The sequence below is a fragment of the Mauremys reevesii genome, linkage group 4, assembly GCF_016161935.1.
Source record: "Mauremys reevesii isolate NIE-2019 linkage group 4, ASM1616193v1, whole genome shotgun sequence".
Classification (NCBI taxonomy): domain Eukaryota; kingdom Metazoa; phylum Chordata; order Testudines; family Geoemydidae; genus Mauremys; species Mauremys reevesii.
In genome coordinates, this window is record NC_052626.1 from 141,290,560 (window position 1) to 141,311,123 (window position 20,564).

At 47.9% G+C, this 20,564-nt stretch overlaps 1 protein-coding gene across 2 annotated transcripts; it reads left to right on the forward strand.

Annotated features, from left to right (window-relative positions):
* Positions 1–2,073: 2,073 nt before the first annotated feature.
* LOC120404571 (proto-oncogene Mas-like) lies at positions 2,074–19,646 on the forward strand. 2 transcript variants are annotated; one of them, XM_039537343.1, is made up of 2 exons: positions 2,074–2,144; positions 17,971–19,646. In XM_039537343.1, exon 2 carries the CDS (start codon positions 17,977–17,979, stop codon positions 18,979–18,981), a length of 1,005 nt encoding a protein of 334 aa, XP_039393277.1. In that variant the 5' UTR covers positions 2,074–2,144; positions 17,971–17,976; the 3' UTR covers positions 18,982–19,646. The 2 variants fall into 2 exon arrangements, with proteins under 2 accessions (XP_039393277.1, XP_039393276.1); XM_039537342.1 differs by lacking the exon at positions 2,074–2,144 and adding an exon at positions 9,461–9,561.
* The last annotated feature ends 918 nt before the right edge of the window (positions 19,647–20,564 follow it).

Consider the following 20,564-nt stretch of genomic DNA (forward strand, 5'->3'; position numbering starts at 1 on the left):
ACATCTGCCCCTTGCAATCGATGTAGGAGATGGCCCTGTGCCAGACATCAGGCTGTGCAGCATGCCAGGCATAGCAGATGTCCAGGAAGGAGAGGCTGCTGAGGAAGAAGTACTTATGGGTGTGGAGGTGCAAATCAAGACGGATCAGCCCAATGATCACCATGTTGCCAGGTGGGTGACTAGGTAGGAAGCAAGGAACAGAGCCAGGAGCATGGCCTGCACCATGGGCCAGCTGGAAAGGCCCAGCAGGATGACTCGGTCACTAGTGTTTAGTTCCCCTTTCTCATGCTGCCAGTGGCCCACTGCCTGTGTGGAGGAAAGGGAAAGATGGAGAAACACTCTCAGGGCCCTGTGCTGCTGCTGAATCCACACCTCGCTCTGCACGATCTGAGCTCCCAAGAGGAAACAAAACATTCTCCAAGCCTTTGTATTTGCAGAGAAATTTTCCCACTATTAAACAGGGGAAGCCTGCCTGACTCTGCAGATGGCCTTCCTTGATATTTATACATGATAATCATGCCAATCAAACCTAGCTCTTCTATCGTGCTTATGAGCCAGGGACATTTTGTTGCCAATTGGCAGACAGTGTAAAGTTTTACAAGGATTCCCTGGGTCAGATGTATGGGTATTAAGTGGCATATGAGATCTCTACCAAGAGCCAGTATTCCACTGATCATCATAAGCATTGCGGACTGTTTGTATGGATAATGTTTACGGAATATGTAGATGTACTGAAAATTAGATTCTCAAGGTCTAAGTTAAGGCAGATTCACCAGAAGATGGTAAACCTGCTCCTGACAGGTAGGAAGGGACACTTTTCTCTCCTTGGTGTGCATTGTGTAATGTCTGCTTCACAATGGAGGCCTGTCTCCAGACTGAGCCGAACGCTAATCAAGAGACGGTGCAATCAACAAGAAAGAGGCACACAGGAAAAAAACAGCCAGTGGGAGGTGTCCAGTTTATGAATAAAGGCAATGGATTGGGGAGTGTAACTGGGACCACGGAGAGACATCCAGGATCTTTTCCACTGATGGGGCAAGCTGACAGTCTGACTTGCCTCCTGAACGGATGATCACAGGCAGGCCTGAGCTTTTGCTCTGTAAGATAGGCAGTAACTAGTTCAGTCCATCTAGGGTCTAGAATGAGACAAGCCACACAAGATCTGGTACATAACCCTCTGGAACAGGGCGGGAGCAGACGTTATTCCGAAGGGTAGGCGACAGTATCGATAAAGCCTCTTATGAGTCACAATAGTCAACAGCTCTTGGGACTTTTCATCAACGTGCATCTGTAAATATGCTTGACTCAGATCAATCTTACTGAACTTTTGTCCCCCAGCCAGGCCTGTGAAGAGGTCATCGATGTGGGGAAGCGGATATTGCTCTGCACACAACACTGCGTTGACAGTGACTTTAAAATCACCGCAAATCCGGAGGGAGCCATCTTTCTTCACTATTGGAACGATAGGAGTGGCCCATGGGCTATGGGTAACTGGTATTAGGACTCCATTGGTCACCAGGCGCTCCAGGTCCGCTTCAACTTTTGGCCTGATGGCATATGGCACAGTTTGGGCTTTCAGATATTTTGGTGGACTGTCAGGTTTAATGTTCAATATCACAGTGATTCCCATCATACTTCCCAGATCCTCTCCAAAAACAGCAGCATGTTTACTTAGTATAGGGGTTAGACTGGTTTCTTCTTTAGTCATTCGGTGCACTTCTGCCCTGTTCAGCTGAATCTTCCCAAGCCAAGACCTACCCATTAAGGCTGGGTAATTAACTCTCACCAAAAACGGTGGCAATTTTGCAGCCTGTCCATTGAGCTCCACCTTAACATCAATAGTGCCCAACATGGGCACAGCTTCTCCCGTATACGTCTTCAGAACAGTTTTTGTTGCCTTAAGCGGAAGATGCTGTAGCTTTTCTTTATACACAGTCTCGGAGACCTGCGAGATGGCTGCACCGGTGTCCAGTTCCATGCGTATAGGTTTGCCGTCCAACAACAGGGTTACCCAGTATTCATGTGAACCCACTGCCAAAGACAAAACATGCAGTGGCACTTCCTCTTGCGATGAACGCCGGGAACAGTACGACCACTTGTAGAGTGCCTATCTTGCCACGTTCGGGGTCTCCACAAGGGATGATGTGAGTATATGGAAAGTCATAGGCTGGATGTGTTGACGGTCCTTTATTATCTCTATCTACTTGGCTGGGTTGGAGTATTTGTACTTTTGCTAACAAAAATATTACAAGGCTGTCATCCAAGTACTATGTGACATTCCTGCAGTATTTGTAAGCTTGCAAACATCATTTTAGGGTACCTGATTAAACGTGCAAGAAAATGCAAGTGGCCTCAGTATAAAAGAGGCAGCGAGGCCTGCCTTAATTCCAAAGTGAATTAAACTAAACTGAATTAAGGGCACTTTAATTATGAATAAAGTGTCCATACAGGAATTGAATGTGGTTTAATTAATTCACTTTCAAAGTGAATTTGAATTAACTTTCCAGAGAATTCCTGTGTAGACAAGCCATGAGTCTGTAAGGAGCAGGACCTGCCATGAGATTAACTGATTCAGGGATGTCTGCCTGGGTTGGGAAAGAGCCTGAGACAGTCATTTTGTGATGAGGGGGAAATGCCCAACACATCTCAATGAGGTGTTAACTCTAAGATCCACTGTTCTGGGGGTCTTGGTAACACCATGGTGGGAGACTGGTGGGAGGAGCGTGCAAGGAGCCTGGCACCACAAACACACTCAAGGAGAGGGACCCCTCCACTACCTCACCTGCCTTTCTGTGGGGAGAAGGGAACTCTTGTTGCTGCTTCTCTCTCACTGCCACCAAAATTCAAATCAAGGGGGTGGAGCCATAGACTGACAGGCATTTCCCCAAAGACCCTTCAAAGGGTCTGAACTCTGCAGCCAACAGGGAATCCCTAACCTTGCCGAGTCTCACAGGGTAGCTCCAGTCTTGCCAAATCCCCAGATCCTGGAGTCCTGTGACATCATGACAAGCTCAACATTCCTTCACGGTAACCTGTTTCTTGCTCTTGTGGTTGTGGAGAAAATCTGGAAAACAAAGCCACGGAAGGATCCCAAACCAGCAATCAAATTAAAAACCCCAATAGGTTTTTTTTCCAAATCTCATGATTTTCAATCCAATCAGTTTTTGAAGCCTGACTCATGATTTTTGAACATTCCAATTTGACAACACTGAAAGTCCTTACAGAAGGCTTCATTTGGAATCCGTCCCGACAGCCTCAGCCTCTGCCTTGCCCCTCTCTGTTCTTGAGATGGGGGATCCTGGTTTTGTTTCCAAATGTGCTGAGCATCCATTGGCTTCACTGGGAGTTGAGGGTACTCAACACTTCTAGCCATGAAGCACTGTAAGGCACCCAAGGTTGCAGTGCACCCAGACCCCCACTAGTCTGGATTGTACCCTATGTCACACTATCCCCATATGATCTGTCTCTCTCTCTTATCAAGCTATTTTCTGTCTACACATCCTAGTGTCTACCCCACCCATCCCTTCATCCCAATCTCTAATCCATCTTCCTGTTTTTCCATCCTTAGCTCTAAACCATCCATCTGTCCTTCTTTTTGAATAACTAATCTAATCCATCTATCTAATCTAATTTCTACTTCAATCTCTCATTCCTTTATCTAATCTCTAAACTCACCTCTAGTCTCCTTGCCACCCTGTTGCTCTACCAACTAATCTCTGATCTAATCTAATGTAGGGTTTACTTTATTTTAGGGAGGTAATAATGTCAAGAGGGTGGAGGCCAACATTATAATGGTGCGAGGATGTTTGTGTAGGACAAGTATTAGTGGTGGAGGTCTGTGATGGGGTGGAATAGGCCCAGAGGCAGGGCTGCCCAGAGGGGGGGCAAGTGGGGCAATTTGCCCCAGGCCCCAAGCCCCACAGGGGCCCCCACGAGAATATAGTATTCTCTAGTATTGCAACTTTTTTTATGGAAGGAGCCCCTGAAATTCCTTTGCTCCAGGCCCCCTGAATACTCTGGGCGGCTCTGCCCAGAGGCCCCCTGCTGGAGGCCTCAGTGTCCTGCCACATCCGTCCCAGGAAAAGAGTAGTAGAGGAGTCCTCCAAGCTACATAGAGAGGCTGAGGGGGATGCAGCCAATCAGGGGGTTGCAGGCTAGTATAAAGGCGCTGCAGTGTAGACCAGAGTCAGTTGCTGCTCAGGGCCTGAGGAGTGAAGCTGGTGCTCCTAGCAGACTGAAGTCTGCAGCACCATGGACAGCTCAGAGCTGGCAGGGATGGAGGAGTGAGGAAGAGTTCATGGTTGGCTGCTGGGACTGAACATAGAAGAGCCCTGAGGTAAGGGTGAAGCATTGGTAAAGGCTGGGGCCACGGGGAAGTGACACAGGGAACTGAAAGCAGTTTAGTTAAAGGGACACGGCAGCACATGGCTGCTATTCTTAGGGTCCCTGGGTGGGGACCCAGAGTAGTGGGCAGACCTGGGTCCCCTCCATAAGCCACTGGGGAAGTGGCCTGCAATTGGACAGTGAAGGAGATCTGAATTGTTAAGAGGCCCAGGTGGATAGAACAAACCAGAGTGAGCGAACACACCAGAGTGAGCGAAGAGTCTCCAGGGTGGAAGCCCTGGGACACAGTCTCCTACTAAGGCCAGAAGCACCTAAAGACTCTGTTGGTCTAATGCCTGTCTGAGTTCTGTACAGACTGTGACTTGGCCAGAGAGCTGAGTCACTAGAAACAGCCAGAAAAACTTCCAGAAGGGGTCACCACAGACTGAAATGCACAGACACACACCTGAACAATGGGGTGCTTGCAAAAGGTGGGTGCCACCACATTGCAAGGTCCCAATCACAGCCAGGCTTCCTCTGGGATATGGGTTAGCAGGGCTGGGGTGTGAATGCGTTGGATGCTAAACTCTTGATATGCGCCCATTACGCGTGGAGGAGATGGGATGATTTTTGTGGCTGCTTAGATGGGTGGATAGAGGTGGATTGGGAAAGGATCATTTTCATCCCTTTGTCCTGCAGTCCTGGAGTCTTCAAACCTCCCCTTGCCCTGAAGAGTGAGAGCCACTGGATAATGGGTCAATTCTGTAGTAACCTTAGACAAACCAGGTCAAGATGAAATAAGAATATGCTTGGATCCAAGCAATATGAATAAAGGGATATGAACGGAACATTTTCAATTGCCAAGAGGAGATGAAATCACCAACAAGTTGGCAAAAGCTGCAACTTTCACTGTCATAGAGGCCACTAATGGATTTAGGCAAATACAGCTGGATGACCAAAGTTCTGGACTCTATATGTTCAGCACACCATTTGGCAGATACAGGTTCACCGGATTTCCTTCTGACATGTGTGCAGCTCCTGAAGGGTACTGAAGCGTGATCCAAGGTGCTGAATGTTACGTAGACGACAACCTGGTGTGAGGGAATTCCAGATGAGAACAGGATGAAAGGCTCAGAAGAGTTATAGACAGGTGTCATGACAGGACCCTGCAACTGAACAAGAACAAAAGCAAATTGGCTCAAACAAAGAGAAAATAATTGCGGCATCACTTGACAAAAGAAGGTCACACGAGTATCAGTGGGAACAGAGACCTCTGCCCAGTGACTCTGCTCCGGTGAAGGCCCCTCATTCAGAATGTCCCCATGTGCTGAACCTCTTCCATATTCCATAAAGAACCACATCCAGATGATGGGGCATCTGCAGGAGAATGCAGAAGATGAGCTGAATGTACAGCCTTCACTTCAGCCCACAAGACCATACTACAGGGGCTGGGCATGACCAGATAGCTCTGCTGCACAGGCTAGCAGCCCAGGGCCTCCCTCCAAGGGAAATGGGTAAATGAGGGGTTACTAAATATTTGAATTTTTAACTCTTTCAATTGTCTCCCCTTCCCCATCCCCTGGGGTGTGTGGGTGTGTTCAATAAATGTGTAAAGGAGTTTTTGCTCCTCGGGTGATGCCCAGCAACCACAGCCAAGTTCCTAACTAATGTGGCATTAGTAGCTGCCCTAAAGGGTGAGATGGTGTCAGCCCCATCAGCTGTGTTTGCAGCTATTCCATGGACACAGAAGAGTCACACCTACAAAATGTCTCCAGAGAACTCAGGAGGGCCAACAAAAGAGTGGAAACAACAAATTGCACCTGGACAGCAAGTCCACGTGGATGTGACACCTCCACCCATGTGACCCAAGGACCTCTTGATGCCAACAGGCAGAGGGTATATGGGGCACAGGGATCCCACTGGCTCACCAAAAGGGATCATCTGCTAAAAACTTGTGTCACATTGGTCGTCATAACCATTGTGAGATGTATGTATAGAAAATATGTGAGGAGTAACGTATATCTACTCAAAATTATGTTCTCTGGGTCTGTAGTTAAAGACAGGTCACTCAAATGTGACATACCTTGAGAACTTCTCCAGATGGGGGATGGGAGACACCTATCTCACTGGTGGACCATTGTGTGCCATACAATGGAAGAGTAGTAGCATGCTGAGTTAAATGCTAATGAAGAACTGAAGAAACTTCAGAAAGGAATTAACAGTAGGGTGGGAAGCCTATTTTCAGGTAAACACCACAGGTCTATTCTGGTACATTTGAAGAGGCAAAGAGACACCCTGTCTTCCTTCTGTCAGTGAAGATAAGCTGCCAGCAGGCTTGATATTATGAAAGTGGGATCTCAGCCCGCTTGGTTGAAAATGCTGGGAAAAATCAGAGAATCATAGAATATCACAGTTGGAAGGGACCTTAGGAGGTCATCTAATCCAACCCCCTACTCAACACAGGACCAATCCCCAACTAATTCATTCAATCCCAACTAAATCATCCTGTGGATGTGGATGTGGATTAAGCTATGGGAGACTGGGGAATGTCTTTTGTAAGCTAAATTTAGTCTCTAGAAAGCAGGTCATGATTTTGTTAATAAAATTCTTATTTGTTATCACTTGAATCTCTGTTCTTTGATAATAAACTTACTCTTGTTTTCACTATATCACTATATCTAAGTGCTGAGTGGGGATCCTGAATTGAATCTGACAAGCTGGTGTAGCCTATTCCTTGGTAAATAGCGGATCTAAGAATTCTGGGAGTGTTCAGTGGAACATGGGCTGAGCAGAGGGACACTCGGAGGACGGTGTCTGCCTATCAACCACCTGCGCAGAGTCAGGGAAGCCTGGAAGGCAGTGCTTGTGTTGCCAGAGACTGGTGGAATTGGGGAGCTGGTTCACAGCCAGCACAAACAAGACTTTCTTGCTGCATTCCCTCTAAGGCGTGTTGCCTGAGCGACCACGCAAGAGGGCATCAAGGGCCGTGCACCTAATTAGTGGAGCCATGAAAGTGAGGCTCCACTAATTAGGTGCCTGGACCATGGAGAGGATGTACATATAAGAAGGTAAGGTGGTGGGGGGGGAATAGAGCTAGGTGGGGGGCTGTGGGGTGAGGTGGGGCGGGGAATTTGGGCATGCAGGGCTGCAGTGGCCAGGGAGAGATGCCTCTCCCCTAGCCCCAGTTGGGCTCCAGGGTCCAGGGACTCTGAATCAACCTTCCTGAATACGCCTTACTGCATAACTTTCTGCTGCAATCACATAAACCCTTAGAAATGCTGGCTTCTTCTGCTCCTGACATTCCTAGCCATGTATTTGGGTTCCTGCCTTCTTCCTCACTGTCTCCATGCAGGGCCATCCTTAGGCACCCCTGGGCATAGGCACTGACTCCTGCTGAAGATTATAAAATCACATCTCTAAAAAATCCTTGCATAGATTTTTAGATCCACTATCTGAGTATTCATCTTTAGCCTTAAATGCTTGGATCTTCAGACATATAGGGTTTTTTTAAATAAATCCTTCAAAAAAACTCTTATCTAAAATACACATCTTAATTTTAATTACTTTAGTACAAAAAACTTGTTTCCAAAGTCTTTCTGTCCATCCCTTTCTTTCTTCACCCCCCTGTTGAAGAGAGGCTAGCCCTTAAAGGGACAACACCCCTTTCCTTCCAGATAGCTGGACAAACAAGTTTCCCTCTCTTTACTTCTGACTATTTGATGAACTAGTTTTAAAAGAACTCTCCAGCAAAATCAGTACCTTCGTAAGAGAGAAAATCCTTTGTTATGCCTAAAATCTTTGGAAACATATTTTTTTAAAGTTGGTAAATTTCATAAACATGTCTGTTATGGAGATTACACAAAGTAAATTAGTGTTGCCTTTTTCTAAAAAGTAATTAACATTGTGATGAACACAGTAAACCTCTGTGACCGATTCATTTAAAATTAATGTCTTTATTTCAGTGAGTTAAATACATAGTCATCTGGAATGATTACTTTATGAAGGCTGAAGAGTGCATTTAAAATATAAAAATCATCTTAGAAATACTGATTAAGAAAATGTAAAACAGAGAAGAGCTGCATCATGTATTCCATAATAATTAATGTTGTATTCAGCAGGGCAGCTGACTTGCCCTTACTGCAAATAAATCTCTGACAAACTTCAGGGTACAGTAACTCCTCACTTAATGTTGTAGTTATGTTCCTGAAAAATTAGACCTTACGCGAAACGTTGTTAAGCGAATCCAATTTCCCCATAAGAATTAATGTAAGGGGGGGGGGTTATGTTCCAGAGAAATTCTTTTCACGAGACAAAAGACATTATATACATACACTGTATAAGTTTTAAACAAACCGTTTAATATTGTACACAGCAATGAATGATTTTGAAGCTTGGTTGAGGTGGTGGAGTAAGAGGGTGGGATATTTCCCAGGGGATGCTTTGCTGCTAAATGATGAACTAGCACTCAGCTGAGCCCTCAAGGGTTAAGACGCTGTTGTTAATGTAGCATCACACTCTACAAGGCATCATGGACTGAGGCAGAAGGGAGGAAACACAATAGATGCAGGGCAGTAGCTGCAAACACTTCCCTGCAAAAACTGAATATGATGATGAGCCCACGCTATCCAGCTGGAGCGCACCACTCCCTCCTCGTGACAGCACATGCACGGCTGCACAGGAGCTGACTTTCCAAAGTGCTGGGGGGTGCGGGCATGAGTCAGAGAGAGAGAGAGATGTGCATTGCCCCTTTAAGTACGCTGACACCACTTCAAGTATATTGCCCTTTTATGAAGATCCGCCCATTCAGAGAGGAAGCAACAGCTTCCAGCCAGCTCCCTCCTTTCTGTCCCTCTCCTCCGCTTTGTGGAGCGGGGGTACAGAGCTTGGGGGGCAGGAGCAGGGGGACATCCTGACATCAGCACCCCCTCCCCCAGCAAGCAGGAAGCTCCTGGGAACAGCTCCAGGGCAGAGGGCAGGGCAGGAGCAGCAGGGCAGTGGCGGGAGGGACAGCTGAACTGCTGCTGGGCAGCTGTCAAGCCACATACCTTACAGGGAATTTAGGGGAGCTGATGAGAGGTGCTGCTGGCCCCCCCTGGTTCTAATCCCCACAAGGAGGGGCTGCTCTTCCAGAGGACAAAGCGGCAGCTGCCAAACGATGCTATAAGGGAGCATTGCGCAACTTTAAACGAGCTTGTTCCCTAATAGATCAGCAACGGAACAACGTTATCCGGGACAACGGTAAGTGAGGAGTTACTGTATATCAAAATACCTGTGACTAACATTTTTTATTCCTAAATTTAGTGCTTTTAATTAGGTACCTTCTATATGTCCAGTCGTCACCTTCTGGCATGCAGTGGAAAACGTGCTCCATTTTCCTTGAAAAAACCCACCCTTCTGCAATTTCTTTCTGTCATTTGCTTCATTTGGATTCAGGGATTTGGCTGGAAGGGGGTGAGCAGGGAGGGGGAGGGAAGAGAGGAGGGAGACAGTGGGGCAGGGCCTGGGGCAGAGCAGGGGTGGAGTATGGGCAGGGCCACAGGCAGAAGAGTTGGGGAGCCAGCCTCCCCAAGCGGCAGCTTCTTCCACCACCCATGACCGCAGGCAAGAGCAGATCAGCTCCCGCACACCCAGCACGCGCTGCAGTGTCTTTAGACAGGGGCCACATTCACAGAGCCGAATGCACCGGTGCTGTGCATTCTGTGTGAGGGCGAGGGTACGGGGGTCTCTGCAGGATACTGTGACTCTCCGCCACTGTGAGGTGTGCCGGATGGCTCGGTATCATTTGCTGCCTCGTCCCTCCCATCCTGGGCTGCGAGCCCAGGCTGCCGTCGGGCATAGGGGCACCAGTTTAATAATACTGCGTAGGGCCCCATAAATCCTAAGGACGGCCCTGTCTCCACGTCTCTTTTTTTTTCCCTCCCTCACAAAGCAGACCTCATTGGATTTCCTGTACTTCTTCTCAGTCCATTACCCTTAAAGTGACAGAGCCTGACAGCAATCAGGACCTCCCTCAAAATGAGGAAAGCAGTAGGGACAGGAGCAGTTACAGGCAGCCGGGGTCTTCTTTCAGAAATAGGCATTAGGGCTCTGACAGGGAAGGCATGCAGCAGCTTCTGAGCTGCTTACCAACCCCTTGCACTCCTCCGTCACAGAACCATAGAATATCAGGGTGGGAAGGGACCTGGAGGTCATCTAGTCCAACCCCCTGCTCAAAGCAGGACCAATCCCCAACTAAATCATGCCAGCCAGGGCTTTGTCAAGCCTGACCTTAAAAACGTCTAAGGAAGGAGATTCCACCACCTCCCTAGGTAACCCATCGAGAAGATCTGGAATTAGTCAATGCCTGGAACAAAGTACCAATGATGAAGACAATAGAGACACTTTTAAAGACCATTTATACAGTCTTCTGGAGATCCTCAGTCTGAAGAGGACAATTTGAGGAAATGGCAAATGTCACAGAAAATGAGTATTGTTTAAACCTATAAATGAAGTGAGGTGGCTATCGAGACATTTCACTGTAAGTACTTTGATGTGTAATTACGAGACCCTTCTTAGATACTTGAACATGAAATCTCAGAAAACAATAACCCGATAGCAAAGTACTTCCCGACTATGCTCTCTGACAATAATTACCGTATCACTAACTGCGTGAAATGATGTCTTATATGAATTAGCAGAACCGACCAAATGCTTTCAGAAGAGCTCTTTAACAAGAGTGGAAGCTGTACACTTAGCAAGGGCCAGGTTGACCACAATGGCGTAGCCAGGTTCTAACATCAGGGGAAGCGAACACATAAAAATAGGCGCCACCCGCCACCATATCAAATTACTAGTTACATACTTTTACATTTGTAATACATATTTATTTTGTACTTAAAATAAAAACACAAGAATGATATTGTTTTATAAGTATGTGTGTTATTTTGCATTTAAAATATAAAAAAGGTTTACAGTATTGTATATAAAATCAAAACATAATAAAAACACGTGTTATTTACTTATTTTATATTTCATACTGTAAATCTATTTTAAATGAAAAATAACACATGTACTTATAAAACATCATTCTTGTGTGGCCCCTAAAAGCAGGCAGCACACAGGAGCAAGGGGGGGGGGCACAGTCCCCGCATGAGAGAGACAATCGGACAGAGGTGGGTAGGGTCTGTTGGGGGTTTGCATGGGAAAGAGGGGGTGGGGAGCTGCACTGGGAGACTCTCCTATGCAGCACCTAGCCATGATGGCTTTGTGCATCATGAGGCACTCGGGAAAAGGAGGCAGCAAGAGAGAGGCGGAGGAGGAGGTGCCCTTCCCCTCCCAACTGGGTCTATGAGTCCCTGATCTCACAGAGTCTCAGCGCTGCAGGCACCCAGCCCCCAGGTACTGGGCTGCAGTGCAAGCTAGAGGGGCTGATACAGAGAAGTCAGGACCAGTCAGAGCACTTCCCATGTCATCATGAATACTCGCTCCGGGAGAGCTGGGTGAGGTAATATGGCGGGGATATATTTGATTGGACCAGCTTCTGTTGGAGAGAGAGACAAGCTTTTGAGCTTTCACAGAACTCTTCTTCAGGAAGAAGACAGAACTCTATGAAAGCTCAAAAGCTTGTCTGTCTCTCTCTCTCTCTCTCACCAACAAAAGTTGCTCCAATAAGAGATATTACCTCACCCACCTTGTGGCTCTAATTTCCTGGGAACAACAGGGCTACACCAACACCGCCTACAAAAATGCAAGATTCACATGAACAGCAGAGTGACCCCCATCACACCAGGACACTATTTTCACAATTCATCTCAGCATAATGTCATCATCACACCAAGGCAGTAGCACTGTCAGCACAAGCACACTGGGATCCACACAGCAGGATAGTCGTGTCGGTTTAGCTCTCAGTCTCTGAGTCCATCCCCACTAAGCTAAGTCCAAAGGTTCAGCTAAACACTAGGGTACCTGCAAAGAGCTGTACTAACAGCAGGATCTACACTGGCACAATAGGAGGAGTTGCATGTCAGGGCACTGATTCCCAAGGCCAGTGCAAGGCAATATGGGATCCAGGCACCAGGTCCTTAGAACCAGAATTTGTACTCACAGGAGAGCGGGATGAAATTAGAGAAGTTACGGAAGGCAACTCCCAAGAAACAAGGCATTGACCAAATGGCTGGGTGGATGTTAAACCACCATCACCAGCCATTGTGTGCAGCAAGTGAATGGCAATTAGTAACTTAATGACCACCATCCCCAGAGAATTACTCAGCCCTGGGACTCAGCAATGCCTCCCCCTCCTCCCCACATGATCAGAAGCCCTTCCCTTAGGAGACAATTCAGGTTTCTCCTGATAGGAGAGGGAAAATCAGGCTACCTCGCCCTGCCCCCCAACATGGTGCCTGGACTTGTGTTTGCCAGAGCACATGGACTAAACCAAACATACTACAACAGCAGATAGTTCGTTCCAGCCTTCCCTTGGGAGACGATTCCATCCACACCCCCAAGGCAGAGATTGTGCGGCTATGACGTTTCCCCTGATAGTCTCAGTTTTCCTCTCCTACTCCCCCACCTCTATCCCTTCCCCACTGCCTCTTCCCTTCCACCCCTCACCCCCTAAGAGGCAGTCACTCAGATGCCAGGGAGGGGGAAACCAAGCACACTACATGGCCACTGTCTCTGAGAGGCAGGCGTCTCTGCCTGGGCAGGGAGGGCCAGCAGGGACACCACACCCAACAGGAGACCAGGAGATGCACCTCCCCTCCCACTAATGCCTGTCCTGGTCCAGCTGCCTGGGTGCAGGAGATGTTTTTGGAGATGGCTCTGGCTGAGCCCCCTGCCCCTCACCATGCAGATGGCCATCCCACCGGCAGCCAGGTGCTGGTTCTCACAGCCACCTGGGGAGTTTCCAGTCCCCCCTCCAAGCCACCCTCACCACAAGAAAGACCCCCCCCTTTGAAATACACTTACCAGCTGCTGCTATTGGCTGCCTTTAGTTGGGTGAGAGGTTAGGAGCTGCTGCTGCAGAGCCAGAGAAAGCACCCCTGCCACAGTGCCACAAGAAGCAGGAGGAGAAGGAGGTGGGGTCTCTCAGCTGCTCAGACCCTTGCTCCAGGGGCAGTTCCCCTCGCTGATTAGCTGGTGGCCAAAAACTAGCTAAACAGCGAGCACTCGCACTCCCCTAGCTAGCTACCCTACTGCCCCCGCCCCCACCCAAAAGCTGATGGCTTGTGGACCCCCACGGGCCCCATAAACTGTTGACTGGTGGGTGGGTGCCCCTGCCCCCTATAGGGGCATGCCCCGACCGACCCCCTTCTTCCCCAAGGTCCCAGCCTCTCCTCCTCCCCAAGAGCCCAGCTTGCTGGAGTTCAGTTCTTTCCCCCTCCCCTCACTGATTAGCTGTCTGTCTCCCTCCTGCTGGGAGACAGCTAATCGGCGAGGCAGGGAGGGGGCAGGGTTTATGCAGCACACTAGGGGAAGCCAGCAAAGCCTGCCTGCCTGCCAGAGCCCAGCTTGCTGGAGCTCAGTTCTTCCCCTCCCCTCCTGCTGGGAGACACAGCTGATCAGCGGTGGCGGGGTATGCAGCAAGCTGGGGGAAGCCGGGAAGGCCAAGCTTCAGAGCGGAGCGTGGGCCTCGCCCCTGGTGCCATGGTAACCCCACCTAAGGCGTGGCTTTTTTGAAAATGTGCTGAGGGGAAGCTGCTGCTTCCCCTGCACCCCACTAGCTACGCTACGGGGTAACCAGACAGCGAATGCGAAAAATCAGGACGGGGGTGGGGGGTAATAGGTGCCTATGTAAGAAGAAGTTCCAAAAATCAGGACTGTCTCTATAAAATCAGGACCTCTGGTCACTCTAGGACCCAGATCCACAAGATGAGAGGACAGTATCGTGGAGAAACAGTCTCTTGGAGCAACAATGTGGAAAAATCTAATTGCATCGAGCACAAGAGATGAACAATTCAGCTGTGAATCTATTCTAAGTTTCATATAATTACTGTGTAATCATCTGAATGAAAGTTTTCCAGAAAAGCAACTCAATGAATGACAGGGGCGGCTCTAGGTATTTTGCCGCCCCAAGCACGGCAGGCAGGCTTGCCTGCGGGAGGTCCCTGGTCCTGCGGATTCGGTGGCATGCCTGCAGGAGGTCCGCCGAAGCCACGGGACCAGCAGATCCTCCGCAGGCAGGCCGCCGAAGGCAACCTGCCTGCCACCCTCGCAGCGACTGGCAGAGCGCCCCCCGTGGCTTGCCGCCCCAGGCACGCGCTTGGCGTGCTGGTGCCTGGAGCCACCCCTGATGAATGGGCAGCTTTTGACTTTGCCTCACTTTCACCACAACAAATCAGTTATGAATTTGGTACTGAAAACATTAGCAAGCTAGTTGATAAATACAGAAAAATTTTGGACCTTGGTCAAGTGAAGTCATCTGCCCAAAACACCATGGAGGAGGAGGAGTTCATTGTGAACTATTACAATGATTACAAATACATAATTGCAGAGAAACATGAAGCAAAGATGATGACAAATTTCCAGGAAGTGGTGACTTTCAGTCTACAAAATACAGAACAATCCAGTATAGTTTCACAACTGGTGGATATATGTGCAACCTTTCAAGCTTCCAGTGCTGATTGTGAGTGTGGCTTTAACCTTATGAATAATATCAAAACTCAATCATGAAACAGACTGAAAGAAGATCACCTGGATATGCTAATGAGGATCAAATTTCACACTTCAAGTGGTGGAGAAGTAAACCTTTACCACTCTTCCAGTGTTTATATACAGTGTCAAGACAGAAGAGAAAAGGTTCATGATCAGTGGCAAGTATCTGCCCCATCATCTGGCTTGCCAGCTACTGACTCAGGGTCTCATTCCAGTGATAATGATTAGTGGTCTCCTAAATCAAGAAAATAAATAAAGTTATTTCTTTCATGTGTCAAAACAAAATGTTTAATTTTATGTCACAAGTCACAACAAAAGTGTGTGTGTGTGTGTGTGTGTGTGTGTGTGTGTGTGTGTGTGTGTGTGTACACAATCCTACATAAAGGAACTAGATAAAAAACTTTTTTTTGTCAAGCCAAGAAACATAATCTTTAATGTCAAGGATAAAGAAAGTGTAACAATTATTTTATTTCATGCATCAATACTAATGATAAAATATTTTGTTTCCTATGTCAAGAAAATGGCTAATTTTGTTTTATGCCTCAATGGAATAGATACATGTACGTTCCTAAAAGGCCACTGAAAATTTTGCAGTGTTAATTTTCTTTTTATTTGATTTCATATTAAATAAACATCTTAAGCAGTGCACCTTGTTAATTAACCCTGGTTTTAATATTCTTCCATACCGATGAACTTTTTAAAAACAATATATTATATCTAGGTTTTTTGTTTGTACTGGTGGCGCACATCCGCATATTACCAAATATTAGTGGTGCACATAAAATTAATTCCACACGTGGATGGAAAAAATTAGAGGGAACATTGCTCCCTTGTGCTAAGGACAGTGGTAGCCAGGGACACTGGAATGAGGGGTAGGGGGCCATGCACCCCCCCCAAACACACACACACACTTTTTACCATAAGGGTGAGCGTGGTAGTGGGACCTCAAGGGAAGAAGTGGTATGAGGGCGAGCAGGGGAAGCTCTAGGAATTGCGGCGCCCCAAGCAGAGCGGCACGCTGCGGGGGGCGCTCTGGCGGTCGCCAGTCCCGCGGCTCTGGGGGACCTCCTGCAGACGTGCCTGCGGAGGTTCCGCTGGTCCCGCGGCTCTGGTGGAGCATCCGCTGGCGTGCCTGTGGGAGGTCCACCCGAGCCGCGGTACCAGTGAACCTTCCGCAGTCATGCCTGCGGGAGGTCCACCCAAGCCGAGGACCAGCGGACCCTCCGCAGGCATGACTGTGGAAGGTCCGCTGGAGCCGCCTGCCGCCCTGCCGGCAAAATGCTGCCCCAAGCACGCGCTTGGCGCGCTGGGGTCTGGAGCCGGCCCTGAGGGTGAGGGCTTGGGGGCGGGGGATGGGGGCCACAGTTCAGGCACCTGTGGCCCCCACACTTTCAGGGCTCTTCTGCCACTCCTGGTGGTAGTGTAGGCCAAAAGCCTAATGGGGAAAAATTGTCTTGAGTAAATTGTACTCTATTTTGCTTTATACTCCATTTTGCTAGCTTTGAATTAGTAAGAAGAAATTGTAGCCTTGAAGTAGCAAGAAGAAATTGTTCTGAGTTTATCCTTTGCAGATTGTGTTGATTGTTCTTAGAAGGATAGAAGTTTTATGGCTGTAATTCTTGCCTTTGAAATCATTTACTGTGTTATGTGTGAGTGAAGAATGTATGCTATGATGATTAACAGAATAGAGATGGGAGGCACCATACTGATGGAGCCCGGATGGTCGAAAGGGGAGTGGAGGGTGGGTGTGAATGGAAACATATGCTGATTTTAATGCTTAAATTGTACTCTCAATACACGCAGAATATTGCCTTATCCCCTTTAAAAAGATTCTGTGCGCTTCTTAGAAGCATAACAGTAGCAAGGTGCCTCACAACCATGAGTACCCCTGGAAAACATCACAGTTATTAATGGGGGACTGAATTAAGGTTGTGGATTTCCTGATTCCAGACCATGTCTGCCTAGCAGATAGTTTGTCCTTCTTAATACAAACCTATTTACCACAACATCAATTTAAAAATATACTCCCAGGAAATCTATCTTTAGGGATATGTAGAACATACACCACGTACCAGACTCATGTGTTGAGGCCAATTCACACACTAGTTACCACAGTAACTATTACACCCTAAATACCCAAGGAGCCTTTCAGTTATAACTGGGCCATTTTGTGGTATCCATCCCTTGAGTTTTAAGCTTTGAGGAGCCATTTCCTGTATGTTTAGGAGAGTGAAAACAATCACAGCAGTGAAGCAGAATGCTAACGCTACCAGTTGTTATAAAGCGCTCAATGCTTACCGGCAGTTTTGTGATTCCCATGTTCCCTCCCCGCCCTCCTCCCCATGCCCAAAGTGGAAGGATATTTCCCAGACAAAGCCTGGCACATATTGTATGCCAAATGCTGCCTAGAGACAGTCAGATAAATTCTTAGTGCTTGTGGCACAGAAAATTTTCACAAGATCCTATGGGGAGGATCACAGTGACTGAGACACGGAGATTCTGAAGCAGACCTGCTCCTGCCCAGCTTTTGTAAACACAGTTCAGGTGCTGAGAGGGGTAAGAGAAGGGTTTGCTGGATAGATTCTTTGGGTTTTTGCATTCATCCAACGGGGCATACTTTATACCGAGGAATCTCTCTTCTGATCTCTACCCCACTATCCACAACCCTTTCCTCTGCCAGTCCTGTCCAGACAGGACTGATGGCCCCCTACCAATTTCTCTTACTCTCTCCCTCTCCATATCTCCCTCTCTGTATCTCCCCTTCTCTCTGTGTGTGTCTCTGTCACTCTTCCTCTGTCGAGGCTGGTCCCCACCCATTCCTCCTTCTCTGTGCCTCTCTCTGTCCCCACCTTCCCCCATGGCCATTATCTCCCTGGGTATTTCTCACTCATATTCCTTGGGATCTGGTTGTTCCAGGCCAGGAGGTTGGGGAGGGGCTGAAATGATCAGTGAAACTTTGTGCTGGGAATGTCAGAGTCACTGATTTCCACTCCCCCTTCTGCTCTCTGCCAACAGGTGCGCATGAAAGACAAGGAGACACTGGCATCCCTCAGCAGAGGTTTAATGATGACTGAGCTGAGCACAACGTCCCTGCTTCTGACAGAAACCAGCCCAGACTATAGGTATAATAAGACTGGTTGCCAAATACACAGTTTAACTAATGTGATCCTTCATAGTGTCACTGCGCTCATCTGTCTCTTCGGGCTGGTGGGCAACGGGGTCGTCCTCTGGCTCCTCAGCTTCTTCATTAAGAGGAATCCCTTCACCATCTACATCCTCAACCTGGCCGTAGCAGACTTAAGCTTCCTCCTCTGCCTGCTTGTTTTCCTCATACATTATACTGTGCAATCTCTCTCCTGTTTCTATGAATTATGGCACTTTCTGAGGTTTTTTCTCCCGCTGTTTCTGTTCACCCACAATGCCAGCCTGTACTTCCTGACGGCCATCAGCGTTGAGAGGTGTCTGTCTGTCTTCTACCCCATCTGGTGCCGATGCCACCGCCCCAAGCACCTGTCTGCCCTTGTGTGTGCCCTGCTGTGGGCGCTCTCCTGCCTGTTAACCGGACTAATGTATTATTTTTGTCTTTTTGTTGGAACTGAACACTGTCGGATGTCACTCATAGCCATATATGCTCTGGATTTCCTGATTTTCGGTCCCATCATGGTTCTGTCCAACCTGATCCTGTTCATCAAGGTCCAACATAGCTCCCTACAACGTCAGCCTGGAAGGTTCTACATTGTTATCTTGCTCACCATCCTCTTCTTCGTCGTCTTTGTTGTTCCCTTCGGTATCCAGCACTTTGGCTGGTATTTTAATTATTCTTATATCCCCTTTCATATAGGTAATGCACTGGCCTCTTTAAACAGCAGCATTAACCCACTTATTTACTTTTTAGTTGGGAGCTACAGGAAGTGGCGGTTCAGGGGCTCTGTTAAGGTCGCACTCCAGAGGGTTTTTGAAGAGCATGCAGATTCCAGAGAAGACAGAGAAGCCACCAGGACAGACACAATGGAGATGGCTAATTAAATCCCTACAGCACCCAGCCTCAGAGACCTTATTGTGGATGTGGAGCTTTATTAATCAGTATGAAAATTAGCAGCTTCCTACTTGTTTAATTTTTCTCTAATTTTCCAAATACCATATTTGTGTGGTACTTGGTTATGATGTTATGTCTGTCTTGGAAAACTCGTCAGCATGGTCTCTGGGCCTATCAGATATATTTTACACATCCCCCAAGTTATATCTCCAGTGAGTGTATATGTATGCAAGGTGACAGTACATGATTTCTGCTTCTGACTACAAACCCATCTACTAGAAAGAGAGATTGGGGAAAAAAGGCATTTTGACAGGGTGGGCATGAGAGGAAATAACATACTGACATTAACATTGATGGCAACTTTATTATATCTGCCCAAAGCATAAGAACTAAAAAGAACAAAAGTTATTCTAAAGCACGAAATACATATAAATATCTATCTAATTAAACAGCATACACATTGCCCAATTCAGTATTAAGTATGATCATTAGAAAATTTAAATAAGTCCAGTGGGACACAAATAAAAGAGCAGTGAGTGAGGGAAATGCAATGGCTAGAGATCACCCAATAGCTATAAATAGGGGCCCTACCAAATTCACAGCTGTGAAAAACACATCACGGATGGTGAAATCTGGTCTTTTGTGTACTTTTACTCTATCCAATACAGATTTCATGGGGGAGCCCAGCGTTTCTCAAACTGGGGGTCCCAACCAAAATGCGGTTCTGGGGAGTTGCAAGGCTGTTGTGGGGGGGGTCGCAGTAGTGCCATCTTTACTTCTGCATTGCTTTCAAAGCCGGGCACTGGAGAGCAGTGGATGCTGGATGGACGCCTAGCTCTAAAGGCAGTGCCACATTAAGCAGCAGCGCAGAAGTAACTGGGGCAATACCATATCGTGACACCCTTATTTCTGGACTGCTGCAGACAGTGGTGGTGCCTTCAGAGCTGGACTCCCAGCCAGCAGCCGCAGAGCTTCCTGCAGCTGGGGGAGGTTCCCGAAGGTGGGTCTGACATGGGAGCGGCACCTGCAAGGGAAGAGGAAGTCCCATCCCTCACCACGCTGGCCAGAACCAGCAGCTGGAGCTTGGCGTAAGGTAGGAGCCCTCGGCCAGGGCACCTCCAGCCCTGCCCCTCCTCGGCTCCAGCCCAGCGCCCCGGCACGTGGGAGTTAAAGGCACCTTGGGATGGCTGGGGGGGAACCACGGAACCCCCCCAACCACAGTACCCTGGGCGGTCACCCATGTCGCCCACCCATAAGGCCAGCCCTGCTCCTCCCCAACAGAAAGTGCCCAGACAGCAGATGCTGCTCTCTGGCCACCCAGCTCTGAAGGCAGCGCCACCACCAGCAACAGCGCAGAAGCAAAGGTGACAAGAGCATGAGCCCACTACAATCGCTTTGTTACCTCCCCCATAGCCTCCTTTTGCATTGGGACCCCCCACAGTTACACCACCATGAAATTTCAAATTTAAGTATCTGAAACCATGAAATTTATGATTTTTTTTAATTCTAAGACTGTGAAATTGACAAAATCGACAGTGAATTTGGTAGGGCCCTGGCTATAAGAAAGGAAACA